The sequence below is a fragment of the Acipenser ruthenus genome, chromosome 11 (assembly GCF_902713425.1).
Source record: "Acipenser ruthenus chromosome 11, fAciRut3.2 maternal haplotype, whole genome shotgun sequence".
NCBI classification, from domain to species: domain Eukaryota; kingdom Metazoa; phylum Chordata; class Actinopteri; order Acipenseriformes; family Acipenseridae; genus Acipenser; species Acipenser ruthenus.
Window position 1 is genome coordinate 3146484 of NC_081199.1, and position 27190 is coordinate 3173673.

At 40.3% G+C, this 27190-nt stretch overlaps 1 protein-coding gene across 2 annotated transcripts in view; it reads left to right on the forward strand.

Moving 5' to 3' along the window:
• The window catches only part of LOC117426911 (kinase suppressor of Ras 2-like), a 73210-nt gene that overhangs the window by 25845 nt on the left and 20175 nt on the right, over nt 1-27190 (forward strand). For both annotated transcript variants that reach the window (XM_059032901.1, XM_059032900.1), the window contains exons 5-17: nt 2576-2778; nt 9009-9078; nt 10651-10734; nt 11789-11856; nt 12163-12195; nt 14249-14367; nt 17318-17486; nt 18088-18129; nt 18557-18623; nt 19836-19884; nt 20162-20529; nt 25848-25944; nt 26748-26881. In XM_059032901.1, coding sequence (XP_058888884.1) covers nt 2576-2778; nt 9009-9078; nt 10651-10734; nt 11789-11856; nt 12163-12195; nt 14249-14367; nt 17318-17486; nt 18088-18129; nt 18557-18623; nt 19836-19884; nt 20162-20529; nt 25848-25944; nt 26748-26881 — 1503 coding nt within the window. The remainder of the gene's footprint in view (nt 1-2575; nt 2779-9008; nt 9079-10650; nt 10735-11788; nt 11857-12162; nt 12196-14248; nt 14368-17317; nt 17487-18087; nt 18130-18556; nt 18624-19835; nt 19885-20161; nt 20530-25847; nt 25945-26747; nt 26882-27190) is intronic.

Sequence of the window (27190 nt, forward strand, 5' to 3'; positions counted from 1 at the left end):
TGGCCTCACTTTTAATAATGCACAGATGTGATTAGGCTTGTCAGTTTTAGTTTTAATAATCTGTGCTTTTCATGTCTGCTTTGACCTTTTTGTTCTTGTCGATTTCCACTGTACTGTAAATGAGATGCCAGCTTGGTTTTACAGGGGTTAATATTTAAATGGTAGTATTTCATTCTATGTAGTATTAATTAGCACATGTAACTGCATTGTAACTATACCAGGACACATGTAATAAGTGTTTTGCTATAAACATTGCCAGCTTCTTTTGTAATTACACATGTACAGTGTATTCCCTTATAAAAGTTTACTATACTAAAAGCATAGCAGTGTAACACAGTGTAGTGAAAGCATTGTAAGCCCAGGGAGATATGGTAAAGCATATTAATAAACATGGCAAACCATGCTAAACTGTGGTAAATGCATAGTAAAAGCATAGGAAAAGTGCAAAATGACCATGCAAACTCCACACAGCGATCCACAAACTATGTGTGCAACTATAATGAAATTGACTTAATTACCATTTAAATCAACCAAACACACACATCCTTTACCATAATATATCATGTTCTTAATGCAATGGGAAAAGGTGAACGTTCATAGGAACACATGCTCATATGAATATGAAAGCAGTGTATGAAATGGATCATGACTGCATGATCAGCCTACTTTATTGAAATTCACTGAGAAACAAAAACTAAATGATTGAGTTTGGATGCAATTGCATTTGAATCTCCGTCTCATCAGGTGTAAGCCAATGAAACGATGTCACCAGATTAGCCCATGGTTATTATTCTTTGCTGGGTTGGACATGATAGGTTGCAGGTGTCTGTAATAAATAATAAGCGGTGATTTGGTAACAGCTTATGCCTGGTAATTGCTGCCCGGAAAAGCAAACTGCTCACGTTATCCTCCTCAGTCCTGAGACTGGCTTTGTTAAGAGAAAATGAAATGTGCTCCTGAAACGCGTTATTTGCTTTACAATGAGACCACAAAAACATACCGAACATGAGACCGATATCTGGGACCCCGAAATATTGAAGGTTCAGTATTCTGAATGCCCGCACCCGAGGGCTCTCTAGCTGACGGTAACGCGGGCAATTTCAAATGAAAATGTTCAGTATACTGAACAAACCGAGGAGGTAGCATCAAAAACCAACGAAGGTGCTTGTAAGGGCTCTCAAATTACTCTAACAAACAGTCTGAACCACTGGCAGGGCACGTTTATTCCAGAAGAGGGTGCTTTTCATTCTTGTTTCGATAAGACTGGAAATAAATCTATTGATCTAGCAATCCATTTCAATCTGCACATCTATCACTTGGAGTATTTGCAGATCGGTAGACATGGAGAGACAGAGTAACACAATTCAATTTTCACATGCTAATGCAGTTTAAGCTAAAGTGGAGCCATATGTTTCTGCCAAAACAAACAAACAAAAAGGCTAATTCCAGGCTGTTTCCTTAGTATCTTAAGTTGCTTCTTAAAACAGGCAATTGCATCAATAAAGTTCAGGAAGTAATTAAGTACCATGTGTGCAGATTACTGAGCGGACAGCAGGCTGAAGTGTAGTAAGGCATTGTGCTCTCACATGATCCTAGTGAAATAGGACAGTGATACGTGGTGAGCTTCATGTTAAAGTGGAAAAAGTAGTGTCTAGAAAGCAACACAGAGAGAGCTATCTACCAGAACTCCCTTTAACCCCTTCCCCGCTGGAATCGGCTCTTTCCGATACCTCCTGTCTGTGCTCTTCCATCGGGAATTTGCCCTCGTTCACACCGATAAATTTAAACCCACTGTAATTAAAGCATGCCACCATTCATCTGTATGGACCTCCGTGCTGTACTCACAGAGTGAGATCTTATCACAGGAAATGATTCATGTAGCAAATGATATGTATTTATTTTACTTAAAGAGTCATGAACTGGACTGATTATGAGCAACCCTCTGATTATGTTTTGGTACAACACTAAGGAAACTAATTACATTTCAGGTAATTTGCAAACAAATGAGAAGAGAGATAATGACAGAGCACTGTAATGGTCCTCTGTTGCATTCCAGCAGCTTTTCTACACTTGGTGAGCAATTCCAGTGTTATTGTTTATTTAGCAGAAGCCTTTATCCAAGGCGACTTACAGAGACTCGGGTATGTGAACTATGCATCAGCTGCAGAGTCATTTACAGCAACGTCTCACCCAAAAGATGGAGCACAAGGAGGTTAAGTGACTTGCTCAGGGTCACACAGTGAGTCAGTGGCTGAGGTGGGATTTGAACCGGGGACCTCCTGGTTACAAGCCCTTTTCTTTAACCACTGGACCACACAGTCTCCTATATTATAAATCGCTAAGGACTTGTTTACACACACTGCAATTTCAATTCAATATATTTTATTTATATAGCGCCTGTCGTACCACCGGATCTCAAAATGCTTTACATGTCAGAAGTAGTAGTAAAAATGACAAAATAGTAATAGATCATTCAAATCATCAATAATAATGATAACTTTCTTCACCAGTGTAACAATGAGCATTGTCGCCTGTTTCTTTCCCCTTCTTTCAATGCTACTGTTTTTTTTTTCAGAGCTAAGAAGAAGAACAAACCCCTGAATCTCAAGATCCACAACAGCGTGGGGAGCTGTGAGAACATCCCCTCCCAGCGCTCCCCTCTCCTCTCCCAGCGCTCCCCTCTCCTCTCCGAGCGCTCCCTGCGGTCCTTCTTCGTCGGGTATCCGTCTTTCCTGCCCTCGACTCCGCCTGTTCACAGCGATGCCACTTTCTCTGCAAGTAAGTCCTGGTTTCAGAAGTGCTGCGGGGGTTCAGTGGAAAATCCTGGCTTGGTGGAATTAAATTAAACACTGACAGAGCCATTGAGGTGCATCAGACATGTCATTTAACAGCCCTGTAGAGACCTAATCATTTAGATTTATTCATGGCTGGCAGCACATACCTTAATATATATATAAATGGTATGTCTGGACAGAAGTCTACAACATAACATTTCTGTCGTGTATATGAAGATGGTAGTACTAAAGATTTCTACATGCATATGGCCTAAGCTTTGTATTAACAGACACATGTATTGAAATTCCAATGCATAGTCATCACCTCTAAATGAAGTCTAACCCTAAACACCGCGCCATTGGGTTAGTGTGATATACTGTGCATGCATATTGAGAAGCAGACTCCACACACATTATGAGATCCGCACTCAGGGTCTGTCTCACTGCGCTTCCTTACAAGGATTCCAAAGGGAAATGTGATTCAGGTTTTGAACGTGGGTGGAAAAAGGAAGGGAAATATGACCCCATAAAACACTGGCTCTGCAATGATATTTAGTTCCTGTAATAAAATTCCGACTAACCTACTGTATTATTAGGATAGCAATGTCTGGCATTTTGAATAACCTGTCACATGGAAAATATCAATTGAAGTGAACACAAAAGTTCCTGCGATTAAAAAAAAGCCACGTTCACCAAATACTGCTTTCGACCAACTGCAGCCTTGCTCAAATCTAAACTAGGACAGTGATGTCTTTGTAATTCAGGGCCGCATCCTGTCAAATCACACCTCTGACTAGTTTCCAGAGAAGTATGAATAGACGGATGGCCAGAGCCTCTATCGTAGACTGACTGCATTTGCATTTCTAATCATTTTCAAAGGCAGCGTGCCACTGCATACAAGCTGCTAGTCTGGCGTCACATTAACACTGCACCCTCGGAAACGATAAAAGTGTCGCTCTCGCAAAATAGGGGCCTCGAGTGGCCCATGATGTGAGGGGACTGTGAATGACAAAGACACTGTCAAAAATAAAAATAAAATACTGGTCCAGACATAACCCTAAAGTGTCACTGCTAACACAAGTAATGGGCTCCAGCTCATTCCAAAGTGTGCATTGTGCACTTATATAGATTGATTGAACTTGCTGGATTCTCCCCTGAGTGCAAAGGAAGCTAAGAAGTGGGATCAGCGATTCATGCTGTGCTTCCCATGGGTATTTGTCTTGTGTGTATTTGTTGGGCTGTCACACTTTTTTTAAATAAATGATGACGTTTTTTTTATTCTGTATATATTATATTTTATTGTATATTATTATGCATTTACCTCATAACCGGAAAAGAATTGCTGAAATTGAATGCGCACATTTTAGAACAAAAACCAAAACCAAAAAAATATTAATCAATGCTATATTTAAAATAAAGGGAATTTTAAGTGGAAGCAATGCAAAACCTATTGCAGTAAAGGGAAAAAAATAATAATAATAATTGATATTGAAATTCAGGAACCCATCATAACTGCAGATTGACCTGCTGTAATATATAGCTGTGGTTATACAGCTGTGATATGCTGACTGAAGTCCACAGCTTTGTATCTTTATAGAACAAGAGCTCAAAAGAAAACAAGCAGACGTACTTCATGTGATGCTAAATGAATCTCTGGGAGCTCTGCCTCTCTTTGCTGCCGCGGGCCACAGGAACACCTGTAAGATAAACCAACAAATTAGCTGGCCTTCTGCACCTGCATAATGAGGACAGCAGACTGTGTTTCACTACCAGGTTTATTTTGGCACGCCAGCGAAACTGATATTTATGAGGTTGTGCACAAAGCATGCAAGAGCAGTGCCTAAGATGATATACTGCAGTAGTAATGGGATGCATGTTCAGATTGTCCAACATTATTATTTTATTATTATTTGTTTATTTAGCAGACTTACAGAGACTCGGGTGTGTGAACTATGCAGCAGCTGCAGAGTCACTTACAATTACATCTCACCCGAAGGACGGAGCACAAGGAGGTTAAGTGACTTGCTCAGGGTCACACAGTGAGTCAGTGGCTGAGGTGGGATTTGAACCGGGGACCTCCTGGTTACAAGCCCTTTTGTTTAACCACTGGACCACACAGTCTCCTATCTGAAACGTATTCGTAGACATACACTGTCTGAAACGTATTCGCTGACAAAAATGACCATGTTTGTATTTCTTCATGTATAAACGACTGTATCAAAAAGGTGAAAAGAGAACCAAACCATCAATGATGTTTGTAATGAACAGCACACAGACCACCGTACAGCACAGTGCTTCCCTTGATCTGTTTAGAGGTATTTTGATGAGATGCCAGTTATATTTTACTCCTGAGAGAGAATTGTTTTTTTCTGTAATATGGTACAAATTATACTTTCCATGCGTTTCAATTTTGAAAGAATGTTCGAACATGAAAAAAGCCATCATCCCAGCATGGGAAGATAGTAACAAAGTAAATCAATCTTATTTTGGACTCTTGAGTGTATTTTGCTGCGTTGAGTGGATGGTGCAGAATGGAATCCCAGTCCTTCTGTGTCGCTTTGTAAGGTGAAGATTGTTAGTGCTGTGTGGACAAACCAGGATTGAGTTTGCATTGTTTGGCGCTAGTACAGGCACTCATCTTGTGTTCATCTCTCCTCTCAATTAGATGGAGTCTCAGTGTGCTGATATTCATTACTGTATGCAACTGGTTTGGGACTTGGGAGGATTATCATTCAAATCCCAGGCAGGCTTCTGAAAGTTGTGTTTAATAATCTCCTCTCCAGTAAACCTCACTTAATGAATTCTACTAAATGTCAGAAGGACTGTTGTTTTTAATTAGACATATTGTAATCATCGCCCTTTGTTTTAGACTGATGAAAGTGTATATCTAAACATGCAGCGTACCTTCAATTATAACCCTTCCCCATTCCCACCCTGTCCACACACTCGAGTGGAGGTGGGTTGTGCACACACGTGCGTCTCCTACGTTAAAACAGTTTGCATGTGAACTCTATGGAGTTCAAGAAGCTGCCCTGCCAAGACTTAAAAAAAACAACATTATTCATGATAGAATAGATACAGAGATAAGAAACTTAACGTGGTGCATTTACACACGCAGTGACTGAAGGGGATATTGAAGAGCAGTGTAGGGTTCTGATTTAGTTTACATTCCTGTTAGTGTGCTGTTGCGATTGAGTGTGCATTGTGAGGTTTCAGATGTAATGCTCACTAAATTCTAATAACTTTCATTCCTCATGTCAAAGGTGGTCACGTCTCTACATGGTTTCCATAGAGACAACACTTTGCAACAGCTATCTTAACAGCCTGAGAAGGTTTTTTTTTAATTTATTTTTTAATTGAATGTACATTCTTTATCTGATCTATACATTCAAGCTATTTTATATGTCTGTGCATGCTAAACAGCTACACAGCGTTTAGGACACAAACCTCTACCGAGTTCTGATTGAACTAATGATGCATGAACACCAGAAGCAGTTTTTTGACAGTTACCAGAAAATGCCTGCAGTTTAGGCCTTTAATGCTGCTGTCTGTTATTCAACCATCCTAATTCCTGGAATAACTACTCCTGGAACATTCATATCCTGTGTAATACTGTAGTGTTTAATATACATGAAGACTTTACAGCAGCTATGAAGTTTCTTTTAATAATTTTTATTAGGTATCTGGTCTAGATGACTGAATGGGCCTTTACTTATCATATTTAAAAACACTAGAGACCCAATAACAGTTCTGACTGGCTGGCTTCCTTGAGTTGCTATGGGAACGGAACCATGAAGTACCGGGCTTCAGTCGAGTGTTATGCGTCACACAGTTAGAAACTAGTTCTCGCAAAAAAATCTCCAGCTTCAATGTTTGAAAGCGTTTTTCATCAATGGGGCAGAAAATAATTATTATTTAACCTTTTCCCAGAGGAGAAAACAAAACAACACTTAAGATATCTGGTCTCTCAAAAGAATACAGCTTAACTCGAGTGCTCACCAAGACGAAATAACAAAGTACCTTCGTCTGAAATTCAAACTGCTACCTCTCTAATGAATACCGAGGGTCTTAGTCATGAGCTCAATTAGCGAGAAGAACTAACTACTTTAATAAGCGTCTGCATAAAAACATTGCTCATTTCTTTAGATCACATTTCTTGCTTAATTAAAACAATTAACAGAAAGTCAGGCTTCTTTGCTTCTTTGATACAGTAAAAAGAGTACAGTGGACGATGGAAAACAAGCAATTAAAAAACTTTCCCCCGGTCCTCCGTTTTGTAACAGTGACGCTAATTGTGAAGGGTTTTGTTTTTTAATGATTATTTGGAGGAGGGTTGTAAGTGGAACAGAAGGAGCCATTCTGAGAGCTTTAGCATACACAACAAGGTGTTTGTTTCTCCATTCCTGGATTCCTTGTTGTATATCAGAAACACATTTCTATATTTATTAGCAGGCAAGTGTAAGGAAACTACATTATCTATTGATGTATTTTTGCGCGTGAAGGAAGGCACACAACAAGGATTATAGCACAATTTAACAAGTTTTCTTTCATTGATCCCAGTAATCAAAAGTCACACTTTACAGCTTAATTGTTATCATTAGACACAATAACGAGGCCCCTATTGATTAACAGAAATGAAGCAATGAGATCAGTTCCCAGTTTCTGGGAGGCAGCGGACACGGCGCAGGTGTGTTCATGGAGGATCTTGTTGCTTCTCGAATTCACCTCCAAGTGCTTCTGTTTTATACAGTCTTTACACCCCTTTCCATGCAAAACATAGTTGCTGGCTTATCCCTGTGTGTCAGCCACATTTTGACCAGGCAACTCCTGCTTTCTCAGGCAAGAAAACATTGCTTCCCTGATAGCATCCGGATAACAGCATGCTTCACACAGCTGCACTCAGATTTGTACTCCTAATCTTTTCATTAACTCTTTACTCAAGCATTGTTAGCTTACATAATACGACTTCAACTAATACGCCAGTCGTTTTAAAAGTAGAATAAAAACAAAAGAAAACACTGATTTCAAATTGCAAAGGCTGAACAAACTAAGATAATGTGATATCATTCTGCTAAATCTTTTTTTGTGATTGCAGTGTGGGTGGTTTTATTTGTGTGGGCATCTCAGGTCAGATGGGCTGTGACCTCGACCTTTAGGTCCCTAATGATGGTCACTCTTTCATAAGTAGGGTAATGTATTGGCTCGTATTGCCTGGTAAGTTTATGTAGCATACGGGCAGGAGGGAGCTCAGAGTGATCTATGTTTAAAACCTCAGAAACGTTACCAAAGAAGGAGGCTGAGCGAGTGGTAAAGATGCTGTAGGTCGGTGCTGATAGCTCTGTCATTACTTAGCATTTATATTGGTCCTTGCTTGTGGGTTTAATGAGTTTCTAAAGGTCTTTGAATCCACCTTACTGGCATAAATTCAAAAGCCCTCACACACCAGTCCTATGAGAAAGCACATTAGACAGCAACTTAACCCGTATAAACCTTTGTTCTGTTCAGCAGTGATTATAATAGCAGTTTAACTCAATGTGTGTGCGTGTGTGTGTGTGTGTGTGTGATGTATGTGTGTGTGTGATGTATGTGTGTGTGTGTGTCCATTTATGCTGAACTTTAGTACATACAGTGATAAACAGTTTTTTTGAAGACGACAGCATAGTCTTCTGAGTAAGAACCTGTTCCATAGCATCTGTACAAAGCACCAGCTTTTACCATTTAAAAACGTATTTCTGTGAGCCCGTCTGTGGCTTGACGACTGTGGTAACCCTGGTTCAGTAGGAGTTACAGTTTCCACGCTATGACAGATGGTTTGCTATTTTCACCGTGACTTTCCAAAAAGTCTTTTTAAAAGCAAGCACAGGAGCTAATGACCAAAGCCATCATCTGTGCAATTTTTACTTAATGCAAATCCCTAGAGGTATCTTCATTTCTGGGAAACGTTTCTTGAGGGAAATAAACAATTATCTGTACAGTGTTTCATTTTTAGAGTTCCGCAAACATTCACTTTGATTTCATTTCAATCTCACTGGTTTTCCTGTTCCAGTTTGACTCATTAAGGTTGTTTAGGTATTTGGAATAATACAGAAAAAATGAAATACCGTTTAATTCTGTAGTTTATTTTGTATCCATTTATTTCAATGAATTTGTTAAACCTGGTAGTCTCTCCGTTACTGTTCCAGTATTTCAGTTCCTGGGTTGTTAATCATGGCTCTTGCTTTTCTCTCTGTGCAGACACACTGTCAGTGCCTCGATGGTCTCCTCAGATTCCCCGTAGAGATCTGGGGAATTCAATAAAACACAGGTAACGTTTCTCCAAGAAGAAAACGCATCCCAAGTGAAATATCATGCTAATTACTGTAGACTGTGCTGTTTGGGGTCACTTTCATCACAGGTTCCCCCCATGAATTTCACCCTGACAGTGATCAATACGAGGATTTTAAATAACTGCAAATTCATTTCTTACATATTTAATCTGGGAGACAATGCTAAAGCTGGTTCTTAATGCATGGGTGTGTTTTTTTCAATTCATTGACTGCAACTCAAAAAAAAATGTTTGTCTTTGTTAATGCATCCAAGATTCGGAGAAAGTTTCTGCAGAATCGTGATAAAATCACATAACAGGATTGACTGTGCATCAGGACATATATAGCATGTCATAAAAGGGTAATCAAGCCTGGAGTATAGTTCTAGTTATCCTGATGAGATATACATTAAGGAAATGTGGATTCCGCAGGTTTGTAGAAATCTGTATGGATGGAGGGTTTAAACTAGTTCTGTAGCTTTGTCATCAACAATAAAGTGACCCTGTCTTCAGCCAGACTAGAAAACAATAGCCTGATGCTATCCACCCCCATTAAATCAAGGGCTCTTATTGGATTAGCTATCAGCAGAGATTATTTTGAAAAGGAGCAGACACCGGTATGCACAGTCAAAAACAAAGACAATCTGTTTCATTTTAGGCTAGTCATTTATCAGCATGTCTGTCGTTTAAGTATCCTTTTTCCAGTAAGAGGAGACTGTATTAAATTTGGGATGAGGTGAAATGGAGGGGCCGATGAAAATACGCCAGTTCTGTCAAACAGCATTACTCATATTCTATTACCTGCTGGTTTAACAGAATTAAGGTGAGTGATGGGAGCCACATCGAAGCCGTGCACTGCCACTCAGACAGTGATGAAGCCGGCTGGGTCAGTTGTGTCTTTGTCATGCTCCTTGTAAATGCATGTGTGATGAAGTGACAGATTGTTAGGATTGCTAACTGGTTTGTGAAAGAGAAGCAGTGTGGAGGTGTTTATTTATGCAGGCAGGTATTGATTTATTATTTATGTATTATTTTTTTTAACAGCATGCTGTTGAATTTGTTTATGACGACTGTTGAAATACACTATCGGGGTCTCTTTTCTTCATCATCAGACTGAAACAGTAACGCTGTGGTTTATAAAATACATTAAGGTCAGGTCATTTGTATTCAATTAAAGAACAGATCAGGTACACTAGACTGGTATCTTGATGATTATTAAGGCAATTGCAACTGCCACAATTAATCCCCAAGCTGCAGCAAATTGCTATGCAATTTATCATCAGATTTAAAGGGGAGGTCGTTTTAGCCCCAATATTCTTTCTGTTTTTTAGAATGATTTTTATTCATTTTTTTTATAAAAACAAAACACAATACTACTACTACTACTACTACTACTACTAATAATCATCATATTAATAATGCAAGCATATTGCTGCTTAGAGAACACACATATTCTTTTTTCTCATATTCCTTGTCACCTACTTTCTCTCACAGCCAGCTCCAGTGATATTAAATATAATGGCCCGATGGCAGTATAACGTGAGCTGCAAATGTCTTCTAATGTCTTGGCAGGTTTTCCACCAAGTACTGGATGTCACAGACATGCATAGTATGTGGGAAAGGAATGCTGTTTGGACTGAAATGTAAAAACTGCAAGTATGTTCCAGACTTTCAATGCTCGTTTTTTTATGGTCTTTTCTGTGATGTGTTTCAGCGACTGCCTCCAAATATGTGGGGGCAACAAACCAAACAGATTCCATCGGATAGACACGTACATACAGTGTAGTAATGCCCAGGTAACCACAAACAAAAGTGGACTGGAAACATGTGAATGCGAATCATTTTTAATATCTTGAGAAGGGGCTTGTGTTAATGGGAATGTTATAAAAGAATCATTTTTCTACATTTCCAGAATCGCTGTATGAAAAAATGTTGTTGATATCAACATAGTCCTTCAAAAGGGTTCACAGTGATACGTTGTTTTATTTAGAGCTCTACCTATAATTGCTATAAGGGACTTGTTTAATGTTTTCATTAAAAAAACAATGTTGGGTATAACATTTTTGAATCTGTGTGGTGACATTTTAATACAGACATAAACACAGAGATGCAATCTATGTACAGACAGCCTGCTTTCTCTCAAGTCAATGAAGCGCATGCTAGACATTTCAGGAGGAGAAGAATTCTAATAATTCCCTGGGGAGCTGTCACTATTGCAAGCATGATAATTAATTACCATCACCTCTCTGTATCAACACTGGCTTCAGTGTGAGTGTAACCTCACAGGAGAAGGGATTTCTTAGTGGCACAGTCCTCCTGCATTGCCAAGGAAGCGAAGCCAACATTGCTGATACTGAACTCATATTTAATATTTGTTTAATGGAAAGTGAAAGTCTAATTTGCTCCCAGACCTGTGGTCTTGTGCCTTGAGCAAATAAAAAAAAAGAAAAAGTAACATCACCAGTTTGTATTTTCTTATGCATCTATAAAGGTATTTGCAAAACCGAACGCATTTATTTGTACAGTTTATCAGCAGAGTGTTTTTTTGTCAGCACTTTGGGTAGGCAAGAGGACTGCTAAGTGTCAGTCTGGGTAACTACTCCTTTAAACTGATCGCAGTTGGCTATATTAATTTTCACTGATCTTTCATTCACTTTGACTGCGAATTGTCCCCAACATTTTCATTTTTTTTAAATATTTTGTCTTGTAGGTTGAAGTGCCACAACAAATGCACCAAAGAAGCTCCACCGTGTCATTTACTTCTTATTCAGCGTGGAGGTCTGGATTCAACATAACTTTGACATGTCTGGCACAGTTAGAGCTTACTGTGTTTCTGTTAGAATGTCACAGATTTCTAATTTGTTGTAAATTCAATGTAAATTCAAACTGCTGAAGCTGCCAAACTTTTAAACAAAAACACTTTCATTTAAAGACTTAAACGTGTGTCTAAGTTGTTTTTTTACTAGTTAAATAAAGAGTGCAGATATAATTACGATGTAAAGCTCTTAATAAACCTGCCCCTTGTTTGTTTTAAGGGGAATTAACTGATAGCAGGATCGAGTGACAATGTATTTTTTCTTTTAGGAGTCCAGCAGGAGGGCAGCCACTTATACACAGGTATGGATGAGTTACAATGCACACAGAACCCATCAGTGACTCTGCACTGCTGCTCCCTTGCAGTTATGCTCACTCCAAAAATTGCAATGAAAATAAAAGATTAGCCTCTGCCTGCCATCAATCAGTTACCAGATTTTGCACCAAGGCAGTGAGGTGTGGCATGATTTTGTGCCAGAGATTTGAAGACCTGTATGCAGCCTGGCCTGTTTGTTACACATTATTTTCCCTAATTGCAGGTAAAAGCGATTAGGGAAATGCACGCAGCCTCTTCAGTCCAGTGAAGGGTGCGGTTCTGTAAGAAGGAACACAGCTGGAAGTGCCCCTGTGCCACTGAACTGTGCCAGCAGGGCAGCTGCAAAGTGTAGGACAGATCATGAGATGCGATTGGTTGGTTGGTCTTGCTTTCTGACCCCAACCAGCCTCACCCCATGATCTCACTGGCTTGGTTGACCCTGCCTATGGAAAACCCTTCAAGGAATGTCGGTCAGGTTTACTCCGTGGGCACCACGTGTCTGATATCTCATTACCAGGAACTGATTTTTAAATAATGCACTTTGAACAACCTATAGTGGCCATGCTGATGGAGCTGATAACCCTGTAAAGCATGAATTCCCATGTTATTAAGTGCTGCGTGATATAACTTCTCACTGGATCCAAACGGAGTAAGTCAGCCTCAGTTCATGATGTACCTTCATACAAGTTTATCAGAAGCACAGCAAAGTGAAATTAAGCACAGTGAAAGTAAAGAATAGGTAAGCATTGGAAAGACTAGCAAAAAAAGGTGAAGCATATTAAAAAACACAGCAAACCAAGGTAAACTATGGTAAATGCACAGTATAACCACGGGGAAAGCATGGGAACAATGCAAACTTGACCATGCATAAACACTGCAGTAAGCTGTTTTAAGGGTAGACACTTATTGGCGTGTTGTTTATTGAAGGTGTATTGCACTAGGATAACATCTCTTGAGTTACAAGACGGTCCTGGAAGATAGTAACTAGAGTTAAAGAAAAAAATATACACCAATCATTTCTCAGCGTGTATGTATTGTATTGTATTGCATTGTATTGCATTGCATTGTATTGTATTGTATTGTATTGCATTGTATTGCATTGTATTGTATTGCATTGTATTGTATTGTACACTCTTTGCATTTGGCACTGAAGATGACTGCCTGTCTGATTCTTCAAATTCTGAGTCCCATCATCCAATTTTCTCTTAAGTCGAGATATTTTGCTACATTTGAAATGTCACTCTGAATGTCATACACATTTGAAATGTCACTTGAAATGTCATATTTATTTTCCTTATTTTTGAGATGATTTTTTAATTGGGCACTTCACTTTGCCTCGTTGTATGTGGCTCAATCTATATACCTGACATACACCGATGTGTGACTCCGCTGTCTGCTATCCCAGCAGTGTGGCGCAGCGCTAGTGCTTAACACAGAGAGAACACAAAACCAAACAGAAACAAAGGCATGCAAAGAACTGAGGCTTCTTAAATCACTACGACCTGCCTCTTCCTGGTGACTTAAAGCAAGGGTTTATTATAAACACTAGCGAATTCAAGTGTAAATTATATGTCAGCTAACTTTAACAGTACTCTGGTTTCAGTTACTCACCTTCCAGTTCTAAAGGGCTTCTGTCTCTTCATTCCACATTCTTTTAAACCATTCCCTTCCCGTTGACACATAATTCTGCAACTGGGGAAATGTTTATTCATATGAACTGCATTTATAATAGTCCATGTGTTTCTGCTTTTTATCAATTAAGGTGATTAGAAAGTAAGTTTACCACATTCATTATAATATATAATCAAAAAGAAAAATGCACCTAATATTTCATATCATAATGAATGACCTCAGGTATCTTAGAAGCTATTATTTTTAAATTACGCAAAGTGGAAAGTAATCCTGTTGTTTTTTCTTCTTTGTAAAGCTGATTGGTAATAATGTCTGCCATGCATCTAGCTCCAGCAGCAGCGTCTCTGTCCAGGGAGGATATTAAAGTCCTTTACCTTCTCTCTCTCTCTCTCTGTTTAACTCCTACAGCACGTCTCGTTCGAACTGAATCTGTCCCCTGTGACATAAACAACCCCCTGAGGAGACCCCCCAGGTATTCAGACCTGCACGTCAGCCAAACGCTCCCCAAAACCAATAAAATTAACAAGGTAAGCCCCTCCGACAGCACAGCGTGTTTCTGTGGCTTTCCATTGGAGTGGAGGCCTAGTGTATTGAACGCTTTTAAAGCAGTCTGGCCATGCTCAATTCATTTCAGAACTGTGCACATATAGAGAGAGATAGATATCTGTTTTTTATGGGAGTACCGAGAGATCTTTGACTGTAGATCCATTACAGAATTGTTGTATGTGTTGGGGGGGAGGGGGGGGGGGGGTAGTACTATTCTGATCACCTCTGAGTTGGCTGCGGTCCTGGATCTAGCAAATAGCAAGCAAGGATGATGTTCTAAACAATGCCATTGCAGTAGCCCACTACCTTGCCTTTACATGCACTGACCATGTGTGTATGAACAGTGTTGTCTTGCACTGTGATTGATATAACATTTTAGAAACTCAGCACCCTTTCTGCTTGTCAAATGGCATTTACAATGATATGGTGCTTCTGTCGGAAATCACATTGGAACCTCACGGGACTCCTAAATCCCGATCTGAGGTCGTGTAGAAATTGATGTACTTTTTTTTTTGTCCCATTCTCGTGTATACTCAACAAAGGAGTTTGAATGAGCTTTCCCCTCTCAAAAAAATCAGTGTCCTCATGTGGGCCAAGCTGCGCTCCTTTAAAAACGAGTCAAAAGAGAATTGATACTCCCTTGCTCATGTCCTGGAGGTTGAAAGACACTGTGCCACAGGTAGGTCTGGGGTTTCCGCTGGAGTTATACTAAGAAGGGCTGCATGGTTGCATTCACAGCGTAAGCTGTGAGTCATTTCCAGAAGGGAAAAGCGTTATTGTGTGACCTTTTATATTCATAATGGAACGTCTCCACGGAGTAGATGCACCAGTCTGATCTCCTTGTGCTATTGTCTATGCACTTCATAACAACATCACCCTGGCCTGGTTTATCATGCTGTGTTTGTTCAGGTAGGTGATGCATTGACAGTATGTCTGCTGGTTATTGGTTTAGACTCGTGAAAAATCTACCTTTTTATATTTTTTTAAAAGAAAAACTCTCTTCATATAGATTCCTGACTCACTGTGGTGTCCTACTGTACTTAAGCATTGGAATCTGACGCGCCAGTCAAAAAACTTGAGCTCAATATTCCTTTTTTTTCTTTAAATTTGGAATCGGCAATTATTTCTTCTCGTTTTCTCTCCAATTTGGAAAGCCCAATTTTTTTTTTTATTTCAACCCGGCTCACCGGTGCCACCCCCGCGCTGACTCGAGAGAGATCAAGACAGATGCATCCTCCGAAACGTGTGCCGTCAGCCGTCCGCTTTAGCTCAATATCCTAACCAAAAAGAAATAAGTCTTGATAGAATTCAGTGTTTATGCTTAAATAAGATACTGTTTGATATTCTCTTTTTTTGTGACAAACTTGAAGGGCACATTAATGACGCTCCATTTAGCCTACTCAGATTAAATTATCTCCCTCTCCTGAAACATGTTAAAATAATGAAGGCCTAGCTATATTGCGATAAATAATTATTCATGCCTAGGGAACATCTCAAACTGGTAATACCTGATTAATGCCGTTGTATTTCTATTTCAGTGTGCATTCTTCAACCTGTTTTTTCAAAACCTGTTTATCAAGTTCTTTTTTAGACGTGACGCATTTTAAAATGAACAACAGTGGTCCAGTTTGAAAAAGCAAGACCTTTTAAAATGTCTGTGGTCTTTAGGTTCTTTACATCTGTTCATTTCATGTACATGTTAATGGTGGTGGGGGTGTGTTATTAAATCAGGAGAGAGCAGATCATTTATTGAAGCTGTCAGGATCCTTGTTAAAAATACATCTGAAGAACTCAACGGACCTGATGCATGCACCCCAGCACATTCTCTTCCTGCCCATACTGTTTGAGAATCATGCCTAATGGGGGTGTGCCCAATCCCGAACCACAAACCCCAAACTCATATGCAAAACTGGATCCCGTGCAACAAATCCATTTCTAAATATTGGACTCCATTCATGTTCCTTGATTTGTATTTTATTTGAACCAAATTAATTCTATTTATTTGTTGTAGGACATGTTAATAAAACAAAACCCGCTGACTCTCATCTGCATGAACATATAAAAAAATAAAAAAAATCTCTGTTAAGATATTAGCTTTAAATAACAATTTACAACTCAGACAACCTGTTCCTTTTTTATGTCCAAAAAAATGATTCTTTCCTTCTTTTCTAAGCTGACAGCTTTTGAGCGTGCAAGCTGACTCTCCTAATATCCACAGTACAGAAGCTAATAAAAACAGGTTTAACAGTCAACATCATTATGAAAGCTGGATATAACCTCTAGAGAGGACAGTCATTAGACAGAAGCCAAGTATTTGATTTGTTATAATGAAAAATATGTAGCAGAGAGTGAAAACAGAAGATGCAATGTCTAATGTAAAAAGGAAGGAAAGTGTACCGTAAAGCCTTCGCATGGAGGCATGTTTTAAACTGAATTTTCTCAGAAACTAATTCTACAACACAGGAGGACTGTAGTCAAAATGCATTTGCAAAGAAAGTGTACTCAATGGAGCTTTAAAAGGCAATTTATATTACATTGAAACTAATGAACCAGAAGTATCTAAGCAAAGAGCTATTTTATGACAGGGTGTGCTCTAATAAAACAAGTTCAGATGTTAATGTTAAAGGTGCACAAAAAGCATGCTTCTTATCACAAGTGCACTGCAAATAGGCTTAATAACTGTGCTTATATTTACCACTCCAGTTAGTGAATGTATTACGCACACACTTGCAAGGTACAGATGAAGAAGGTGTTGTAATAACTCTGTTTAAAATGCCAACTGCTATTGATGACACGACAGCAGACAATAGCAGATTCATTGGTATTAGCAATTGTTTATTCTTTTTACTGTCGATGAAATGAAACACGGGATGAAAGCCGGTGTCTGCTGAGGGGGGCAAGCCTGTTCTAAAATGATTTTTTTTCCCCTAGGATCATATTCCTGTTCCCTATCAGCCCGACTCCAGCAGCAACCCCTCGTCAACCACCTCCTCCACGCCGTCATCACCAGCACCCCCCCTGCCTCCCAGCGCCACGCCCCCCTCCCCCCTCCACCCCTCCCCACAATGCACCAGGCAGCAGAAGCAGTTCAGCCTCACAGGTATTTGCACTAAAGCTGTGTCTGTCGTCTACTAATGGCTGTTTCATGCTTGCTTTAATAAAGCTCAGCTTAAAACCTGGCTAGGCTGCCCGGTTCTGTTTCTTCAGATTTCCACTTGAGGTCTTGAAAAGCTAGTGTTTGTCCACACAAGTCAGTCTAATAAACAATATCCGCTCTTCTCAATAATTTCATGAATCATATATGAGAAATCAGCCAATCACAGTCAAGGATTTTTCAACATGTCAGTACATCTTAATCTTGTGTGAAGATGTCATCCCGTGCATAGAAAGTCTTTATTTTTGTCATGCAGAATGGTAGTTCATGAGCACCATCGTCATTTTTGTCACTTATCATATAACGTAAAACATGTGGTGTGAAGGGTGGCCCTTATTCTAATGGAAATGATTGTGCAGTTTGAGAAGCTAAAACTGCACGAGATGACATCCTGCCTAACAATCAGAGAGACGCTGCGCTGCACGATGTAATAACTGAGAATAAAGGCTTTAAAAGCGCACGCTGAGCCTAAATGAGCACTCGCATTGAACAGTATTGACACTTGGGTTGATTGCTCTGCTTACAGTCCTATTTTATCTGTTTCCAGCTTCTCATTATTACAAGTACAAGCAGCAGTTCATTTTTCCAGGTAAGTGAGGTATAATTGGCCATTAATTCTTCCCATAATGCACCCAAACGAGCAGGGGTTCGTTCGTTTGATGTTACTACCTCCCAGCCACAATCAAAGTCCCAGCGTTTTCTTAAGACGTGTTTTTTTGTCCCTTAATTATTGACATTTGGGACTTCGTAGTGATAATGAAGCAAGTCGGGCGACTTTCTTTTGTCCCGTCACTGTCTTTAACAGAGACCTAACCCTTTGATAAATATTTGACTAGCCGAGGCATGAATAAATTCATTCCGTTTCTGTTTAATTTCCTGAGATTTAAGGATTCTTGTTAAATAAGCGCTGTGCTCCTGCTTTGAGGCCCCCTCTGACAGTTTGTGTTTCTCATTTGATGTAGAAATCAAGGATCCCTTTGAATTCCCTGACTCCTTCTCTCATTTCTTCTTTCCAGATGTTACACCAGAGGTACCAAGTCGGGCTCCACAAGTCATTCTTCATCCAGTCAATTCTGACTCAGCGTAAGACAGTTTTTCACACATCTGCACCCCCTGCTTAGGAAGCATATCCTTGATAATGGGGATATAGAGCTTCGGAGTCTTACATCTTTCTAGAGAATCGCCTATCCAACTGTGATGAACCTGGCTGGTTGTTGAGAGAATCTGGAGATACAAGGAGTGTCATCCACAAGTACATCGAAGAAGGCATTAGTGTACTTCACTTAGTTTCCAATGAGGACTTGCATCTCGAGAACCGCTTATTAATTTGTGGTAAAAAAACAACAACTTTAAAACTGGGAAATGTGTTCCGCCCCTCTTGTATGTTGACACAAAGGATTTAAATGGTTACCAATTTACTTTCATGATGAAAATGAATTCATTTAACTGGTGGAAATCTTTCATTTACACCCGTCCTTCTCTTTTATCCAGTCTCTAGCAACCAGCTACAAATTCCTGAACAATATGGTCTGAGCGAGCAAAGGGAGGGAGGGAGGGAGAGAGGGTTGGAAGTGACTGCTTGTGTTTGTGCCTTTGGAGATTTCATACAGGAAGAAGATTAAAGAAGCCACATCAGAGCCCCATTGATCGTTGATTTATTAAGTAGCAGTAGCGTCGGAAGCAGGCACTTGTTTGGTGAATAATAATGATGCTCCTCTGCCTCTGTGATTGAAGAAACAGACGCGCTCCACCTTAGAACGCCCCTTGTATTGCCAGAGACCCAGCAGTGCCGCGGCTGCTATTCATAAGAAGGAGGGTGGTCATGAAAGTTCAGTAGCCCGCTTTTGAATTGTGATATTTTTGCTGCAGTTTGAGATGTGCAGTAAATGAGAAAGGGTGCATAGTACCATTAGCACAAGTTCAGATTTCTACAGTTAGCGTGGGACTATTTATGTAGCGGGCAGTGCTGTGTGTCCCCTGTCGGTGAGATGAGGTTAAAAGCTCTATAACCACGCATGCAGACGAGCCCGGTTCTCTTGCATTGTGGTTAAGATGCTCACTTGCGGTGCACGGGGTTGCCGGTTCTCCACCAGCCTCCATCCCGTTACATTTCTATTTAAGAGTCCGTGGAGGGATGACATTACAAAACAGCGAATTAAACTTTTACTGCAGAGAGTTTAGAAATAATCACTTCGGAATGAAAAGGAGCAAAAAGAAATGTCATTAAGTTTCTTAACTTCATAAATATATATGTGTACTATTCACCGCCTTTATGTTTTGTATTTCAAATTTTAGCAATGAAGGGAATCCTCTGCTTCAAATTGAAGTTGAACCTACATCAGATGTGAGTTGGTAATTCAAAGTAGCTTTATTCTGCAAAGTTCATATTGCATTCTGCACAAAATGCTATGAAAAGTCGAATTCTGTTTGTGATTGAATTCCATATATATTGCATGCCATTCATATAATAATACATGTGTAATAAACTCTAGCTTGCCACACATCCACACGCGTGGAATGAAAACCCTTGGTTTTTAGTGAGTGTTTGAGGTATATGGATGTTTATATGTAGATTGCATGGACCTGCCCCCCTGAATCAGGCTCTGTCTATGTGCTTGTAGAATGAAGACGGTAACGATGAGGCTGAGAACTCTGAAGATGAGTTTGAAGAGATGAACCTCTCTCTCCTCTCTGCCCGGAATTTCCCCCGGAAAGCCAGTCAAACCAGCATCTTCCTGCAGGAGTGGGACATTCCCTTCGAGCAGCTGGAGATCGGGGAGCTCATCGGGAAGGGCCGCTTTGGCCAGGTTTTCCACGGCCGCTGGCACGGCGAGATTGCCATCCGGCTAATAGACATTGAGCGGGACAATGAGGACCAGCTGAAAGCCTTCAAGAGGGAAGTCATGGCTTACCGCAACACCAGACACGAGAATGTTGTGCTTTTCATGGGCGCCTGCATGAGCCCCCCGCACTTAGCCATTATTACAAGGTAAGCGAGCCCACGGTTCTGAAAAATAACACAACGAAAAGCTTCTCTAGTAAAAGAGCTATTGGTGGAACGAGCCAATCAGGAGCTCGCTGGATGGAATCCTGGTCGTGATGAGTCTTGGCTGGTGAGGCCGACAGAAGGCTATGTAAGACGAAGAAAGCTTCCCTCGATTGAGAGCTAATGGGTCAGGAAAGGGCTCTGTAATAATTTGGTGTTAGCTTGATGGAAATGTTATTGAGGTTGAGGCGGGATGTGGAGATGCTGTACTTGTGAATCAGCAGTTGAGAGCCTCTGTCTGCGGTGGTGTGTGAAACGCCAGGCTGAATCACGCTACCTTGTCAGAATCCTCTCTCAGGGACCTGTCATCGGCTGGGATGAGAGCCTGTTTCGAGTTCCATACTCAATCACACAATGGCTCTAAAGAGGAGTGGCTGCCTAACCAGTGTACACCTGGGACAAGGCTGAGAACAAACTAGACCTGGATAGCTATCCATAGGTAATGAGTGTTAATTAGGGGGCTCTCTGTTTGCCATTTAGTGTTTTTTTTTGTTTAACTCAAGAGCTTATCAGTTGCAAAAAAGCCAGCTAGTGTTTAAATGGATTCATTTCGGTCATGCATGCTTTTGAAATCATTATCGTAACAAATTCTGAAAGTAATTGCAACAATAAGGCTTGGCACGTTGATGTTTTTGAAAATTGTTAATTTCCATTTATGCAAAAGCATTGTCACTCAACCACTGCCATTTTCAGAAAAAGGAACGACTAAGGTGGACCTAAATGAAGCCCTGCTATTCTTATTGTGTTCACACAACGCTGGCTTTTACTCTTCAGTTTGTTTCCTTCTTGTGCTTTCAGAAGCAAACGGTACCAGCCACAGGTACCAAATTACCCGCACTGCTTAAATTTGGTACAGGCTCATCTGTCTGAACGAATAACAGCACCAACAAAGATATGTTTTGTCGGCAGCATTCTGTTTTTGTTACAGAACAAGCACAGAATGAGAATGTGAGCCTGAAATGGAAAAAAGAAAAAAAAATGACGACAGCGTTTCTCAGCCTGAATGCATCATTTGTCAAGCTCAGTAAACAGATCTCTGAGTTTACATGTAATTGAAAAATAATACAGTCAGCCTGGCCCATGCCATCAATAAATTAAACCAGAGTCAAAACAGGGCATACCTTCACAAAAAGAGATAAAGCAGGTATGAGTGCCCATCTAATTGACTGCGAAATGATGAAAAAACCTTATTACCGACCATCTGGACAGTAAATGTAAAATATCAGAACGATATCGTGCCCCAGTGTCTGTGAAGCTACACGCAGTGCTGTTGGAGGGTTTCAGCTTGGTACTCGCTGGATCCAGTTTGCAGCAATGAAATAGAAAAACGGATCATGCTGGAGCTGATCATGATTTTGTCTCGCTATGAAGAACCGCTTGCCTCACTGTCAGCCCTCATCAGTACCCAAAAACTGTAGCCACGATCGTCAATTCGTGCAGGGTCTAACGCACCCCACTTATTTTAATAAGCGGGGGGAGTTCATTGCTGTAAATCCAGGTAGTGGTACAGAGCATTTGAAACGGTGTTTCTTACATTTTTTTGGTAATGATCTTGGATAAAACAATATATCATTAAAACTGTGTCAGTTCACATTTCATGAAAAGCCAGTGGAATAAAAAGAAAACAGAAGCATTTTTAAACAGGCACAACGTTTGGATTTCTAGTGCATGTATAATGTGCTTCATTGTAACCTGGGTTTCTGTTTATCGGTTTTTATTAATTTCATTTTTCGGTGCTTATTTTGAGCTATTTTCGAGTTTTATGTAAATTGTTTTTTTCGGGGCTTTTGCTTTTTATATACTGTATGACATTTTTTTTTTGACTACTTTCCAAAATTCTTGGACGTGAGCAAGAGCATCTCGTTTTAAATCTCGCAAGCGTGTCACAATCCTCCAATAGAAATGTAGGAATTTGCTGCCACTCAGTAGTTGGGGAGGGTTTAAAGTATTCAGAACAAATCAATGCGAGATACAAGTCAGGAAGGAGGGACACTGCCCCACTGCACTGGGAGATATTTGTTCAGCAGATTATTCATGTATTTCTTTCACCTGGAAAGGGGTGAGGTCTACGTGAATTGAGAAACCGTGTCCAGTGATTTTCCTGTGTTTCCTGGATATCCACCGATTTCATTATTGCGTCGGGGGTGTTTTATCGTGTTTTATTGGTAAAGCCGAAAATCAGAACCCTAAATTACAACTCATGTACAAGTTATAAGTATCACAAGACCCTTCTCTCATTGCAAAACATTTTCCATACATTATATATATATATATATATATATATATATATATATATATATATATATATATGTTGTTTTAGAGAATTTCCTGGGCAGCCTTTAGTTGAGATGCTGAAACAATCTCAGGCTGTTGTTTTAGCACACCTTGTGTACAGTAGCTTCTTTGTAAGCTAAAACCTAATTGAAGTAATTTGGACAAGTGACTCATCAGCTATTGGAACCTGAAGTGAGTGACTCATTTATTTAATGCATGACTGAAGTTGTCGCATGCCAGAAAGATGTATTTTTTTTTTTAAACAAGCACCTGAATTTAAGTAGAATAATTTCCCTACCTACACTGCCACTCTAACCACTGAGCAAGCTCAGGAAGCATTTATCACATTCTTTAACCGTCTATTTCCCGTTTTATAAAAGCACCACTGTGTTTTACCTCTTCCTTTATAAAAAGTCATAGTAAAAGCATAGGAAAGTGTATTAAAGCACACTGAAAGCATGGCATGGCATAGGCAAGCATTGCAAAGCCCAGAGAGGTATGGTAAAGCAAATACATGTTTTTTAAAAACATGGCAAACCAGGGTAAACTGTTCTAAATGCATAGTATATCCATGGGAAAAGCATGAGAAATCTGCTAAATTACTGTGAAGATTTACCTTGATAGATGTTTATAAAGGCTGGCAAGGAGAGCTCCTCAGTGAGCGTTCAGAAACCAACCCTACAGCTAGTTCCAAAGTGTTGCATTAAAATGCAAGGTGTCTGCTGTCTAGATGCAACCTGAACCAAAACAATAAAACACGTGGATCAGTCCAGCAAAGAAAATATGAACAAGCCTCTACCAACAGCAATACGTGACTCATCAGAGCAGTCAGTACTAGTAACCATGAATCCAGCATTATCATTTTTAAAAAAGGACTAGGAGATGCAAATCACCCCACCAACTCAGGAGGGAATCTATTAGCCTGTACTGTATGCAGCATCATACCCAGGCCACATGAGCCCATGTTCTGCAGCTTTCTGAACAGGTGCAAGTAACAAACAGCCTGATCAAAGCGTGTGCCGCTGCAGTGACGTACAGTCCAGACACCTCCAGCAGCTTCCTGTAGAGCAGATGGGGTTGGTTTGAAGCCAGATTGCACTTCGTTTCACACAGCGGTCCAAAGGGACAGTCTTCAAAGCCCCAAGTCAGAGGAGTCGCGAGCAGGGCCTTAGAGACAAAAGAAGAAGAAGAAAAAAGAGCTTCTTACCAGGGGCGTCTCCAGAGCTACTTGAGGGAACGCTTTCTCTGTTCCAGCAAGCGCTTTGTACGGAGAAGTTTCCACGTATGCCGGCTCCACTTGTTTACTGGGGGGCGGCCGTGGGTTTTTTCTTGCTTAAAATGACCCAACAAATTGCACTTGACGGCCAGGGGGCCCACAGTGTTGGTACTCTGACGAGGCCACATAGCCTCTTGCAGTCTTCTACCCTGGAGTCAAAAGATGTCAGTGCAGCTGTTTAATGTGTTGTTCATCAGCATGTTTCCCTGCCAGTATAACTTGCTACAGAATCCGTTTCTGTTCTTATTTCAATGAATGGTATGCTATTGCAGACCACATGATGTAAGTCATGCTGACACACTCTTCCATGGCATGACACCTGTACAGGTGCCAAACAAAGTGTCCGTCAGGCTGCAATCCTAGACTTTTTGTTAGGTTCAGTTGAGGACCCCTGAGGCTTACTTGATGTTGAAATGATCAAGACTGAAGGAATGTCCCAATGGGAGGAGAGCAATCTTCGGGGGAGTGTCGACAGCCACAGGCTAGCAGAACTTTTGAATGGGCTTTTGGATTCCTGAACATTCTAATAATTTCATTCTAACTGAGTTGAGTTCCATCGTGTCATTCTATCAGGTAGGCTTGTATGTGCCTGGATTCCCTGTATAAGAACATGGGAGCACAAAGGAATAGCAAACGTATGACTCGCATACAGTGGAATGCTGTGCATCATGTTCTATTGGGACCTGGGTTTCATACTGTAATGCGTGGCAAGGGGATACGTCATGCAGCACAGGCTTATTGAAACGCTTCCTGGCACAGCAGGGTGCTGTGAAAGAATAAAGTTCATTTTATCCCTGCTGTTGTTACATATATCAGCACTTTCCTCGGGTCATTCGTGAGCCATCAGCAGCTTAGCGTCACTTGGCTGTCAGAGCCCAGCGGTGTGTGGGCTTTCAAGACCTGTGGAGGAATTGCTCTGTTCAGAGGCACAATTCACCCCACCAACTGGGAAGGGATCCCAGTGGTATCAGTCACAATTTTTCTTTTTGTTTCACATTAAACTAGGAATCATTTAAACTCTCCCATGTAACTTTTATAAAAGAATATGCTACCCTAACTATTAAACCGTATTTCTTTTCACAATTTAAAACATATTATATAAAAACACATCAGTTTTGTTCAGCTGAGAGGCTTTCGAAGGCAAGACGAATGTGGTTAAAGATAACTTCTGTATAACGTGATTTCACAGCAGTAGTACAGTGTCTCATTATTACAAGATGTGATATGGGAAGAGAATTTACATGAGGCTCTGACCTCTTCAGGAGCTTTTTTGTATTAAGACTTGATGCTAGACTACTTCTGTATAACAAACAGCTATCATTAATGGACTTGCCTGTACAGATTTTGGAAACACTAATACTAATCTGTAAACCATTAAACCCTGATAAAAAGTGCTTGCTGACAATTCTTTGTTCCACAATGAAATGCACAGTGACATCTATTGAGTTTACTGTATGAACAGTGACAGATTAAAATATCGCTGTCATTTAAATCCTTCATATAAAAACCTAGTTTTTTCACATTTTTGAAGACACTAAAATGCCGGATGTTTGGTTTTCAATTTAATTAATTATTTAAACATTGGCAGCATTGGGATCTGCTGTCAATTATAGCAACTGAATATGTGTCCATATCCTTGAGAACAATGACACCCGTACCCTCTACAAATGATGACTGTTTGATTGACACTTTCCCTTTTTTAATTCTCCAGTTTGTGTAAAGGAAGGACCTTGTACTCGGTCGTGAGAGATGCCAAAATCATCCTGGATGTCAACAAAACCAGACAGATCGCGCAAGAGATTGTAAAGGTAAGAGGAGCACAAAGAAATAACGTGGTCAAAGGGTTTAATACATCATGAATAGACGTTTTTATTCATTCGTATGATTCCATAGGAAATCGTCTTGTTAGTTTAGACTTAATTGGATATGTACTAGAGACATAATTATCTAGGTTGCAAACGGCTAGTGCACAGCAAATTAACATTTCAACACAAATTAGAGGTTTCAATAGAGGCTTGCTGTAATTCTAGGGGGCGAGGCTCAGCTCGCTAATCCTATTGGTTCCTTAACCTATATAGTCCAGACTCACCTTCCACTACTTGTTCTGCAAGCCTTTCTCCTCCACCTCCCCACCGCCACCTTTGCAACTCCCTTCTGGGGGTTGGTGGTCCTCCATCACCCAGCCTTGGTGACCTCTGACCGACATCGGAGGTCACACCTCAAACACAGGTGGCTCCTATCGGTCCAGAAGACAAGATCCTGGGCCACACAGTCAGTCACCCCACACTACACTTTACATCTTACAATGCTGAGCTTCGATCTTTGACTAGACAATGCATACTTATTCATTCCTTCTCTGGAACCAGAGAGGTAACCCATGGGTCACTTTACCTCTGAGGAATAAGGCACTCATGCATACAAACTGAGAGGTTTAGGTAAATGCACTTGGAGCACCCTTGTTCATGTTGGATGCCCGATGTCTGTTGCAAATGTAGTCTGTAAAGTGATGGCTAAACCACACAACAAGTATCCCATCTAGATTCTGATTCTCTTCATACAGAAATGACTGTAACTGTCTATAAATTACATTATGTTCTTTACTCTGTTTTAGGGGATGGGCTATCTCCACGCCAAAGGAATTCTTCACAAAGATATGAAGTCTAAGAATGTATTCTACGACAACGGCAAAGTGGTCATAACCGATTTCGGTCTCTTCACCATATCCGGTGTCTTACAGGCGGGCAGGTAAAGCAAATCCTAATCATTTGAAATCCCAAGAGAAGGTTAGCAAGAGCAAATGGCTGATTAAATCAATTGCTGGATAGAACATCATGAAATTGAGATAATTAGCTATACCACGAAAGACAGCCCAGTCTTTAAAATAAATGAAAGAACTTGAACATGAAGATGTGTTCTTTGAAGACAACGTGGAGAATGTTTGTTTGCCTTCCACATCAATAAATGGCGATGAGCACCTGAAAAGCCCTTTCTTCCACCTGTATGAACAAAACATCCTCTTTTATGAGAGTGTTAGGTGTCTGACAGCTGTTTCCT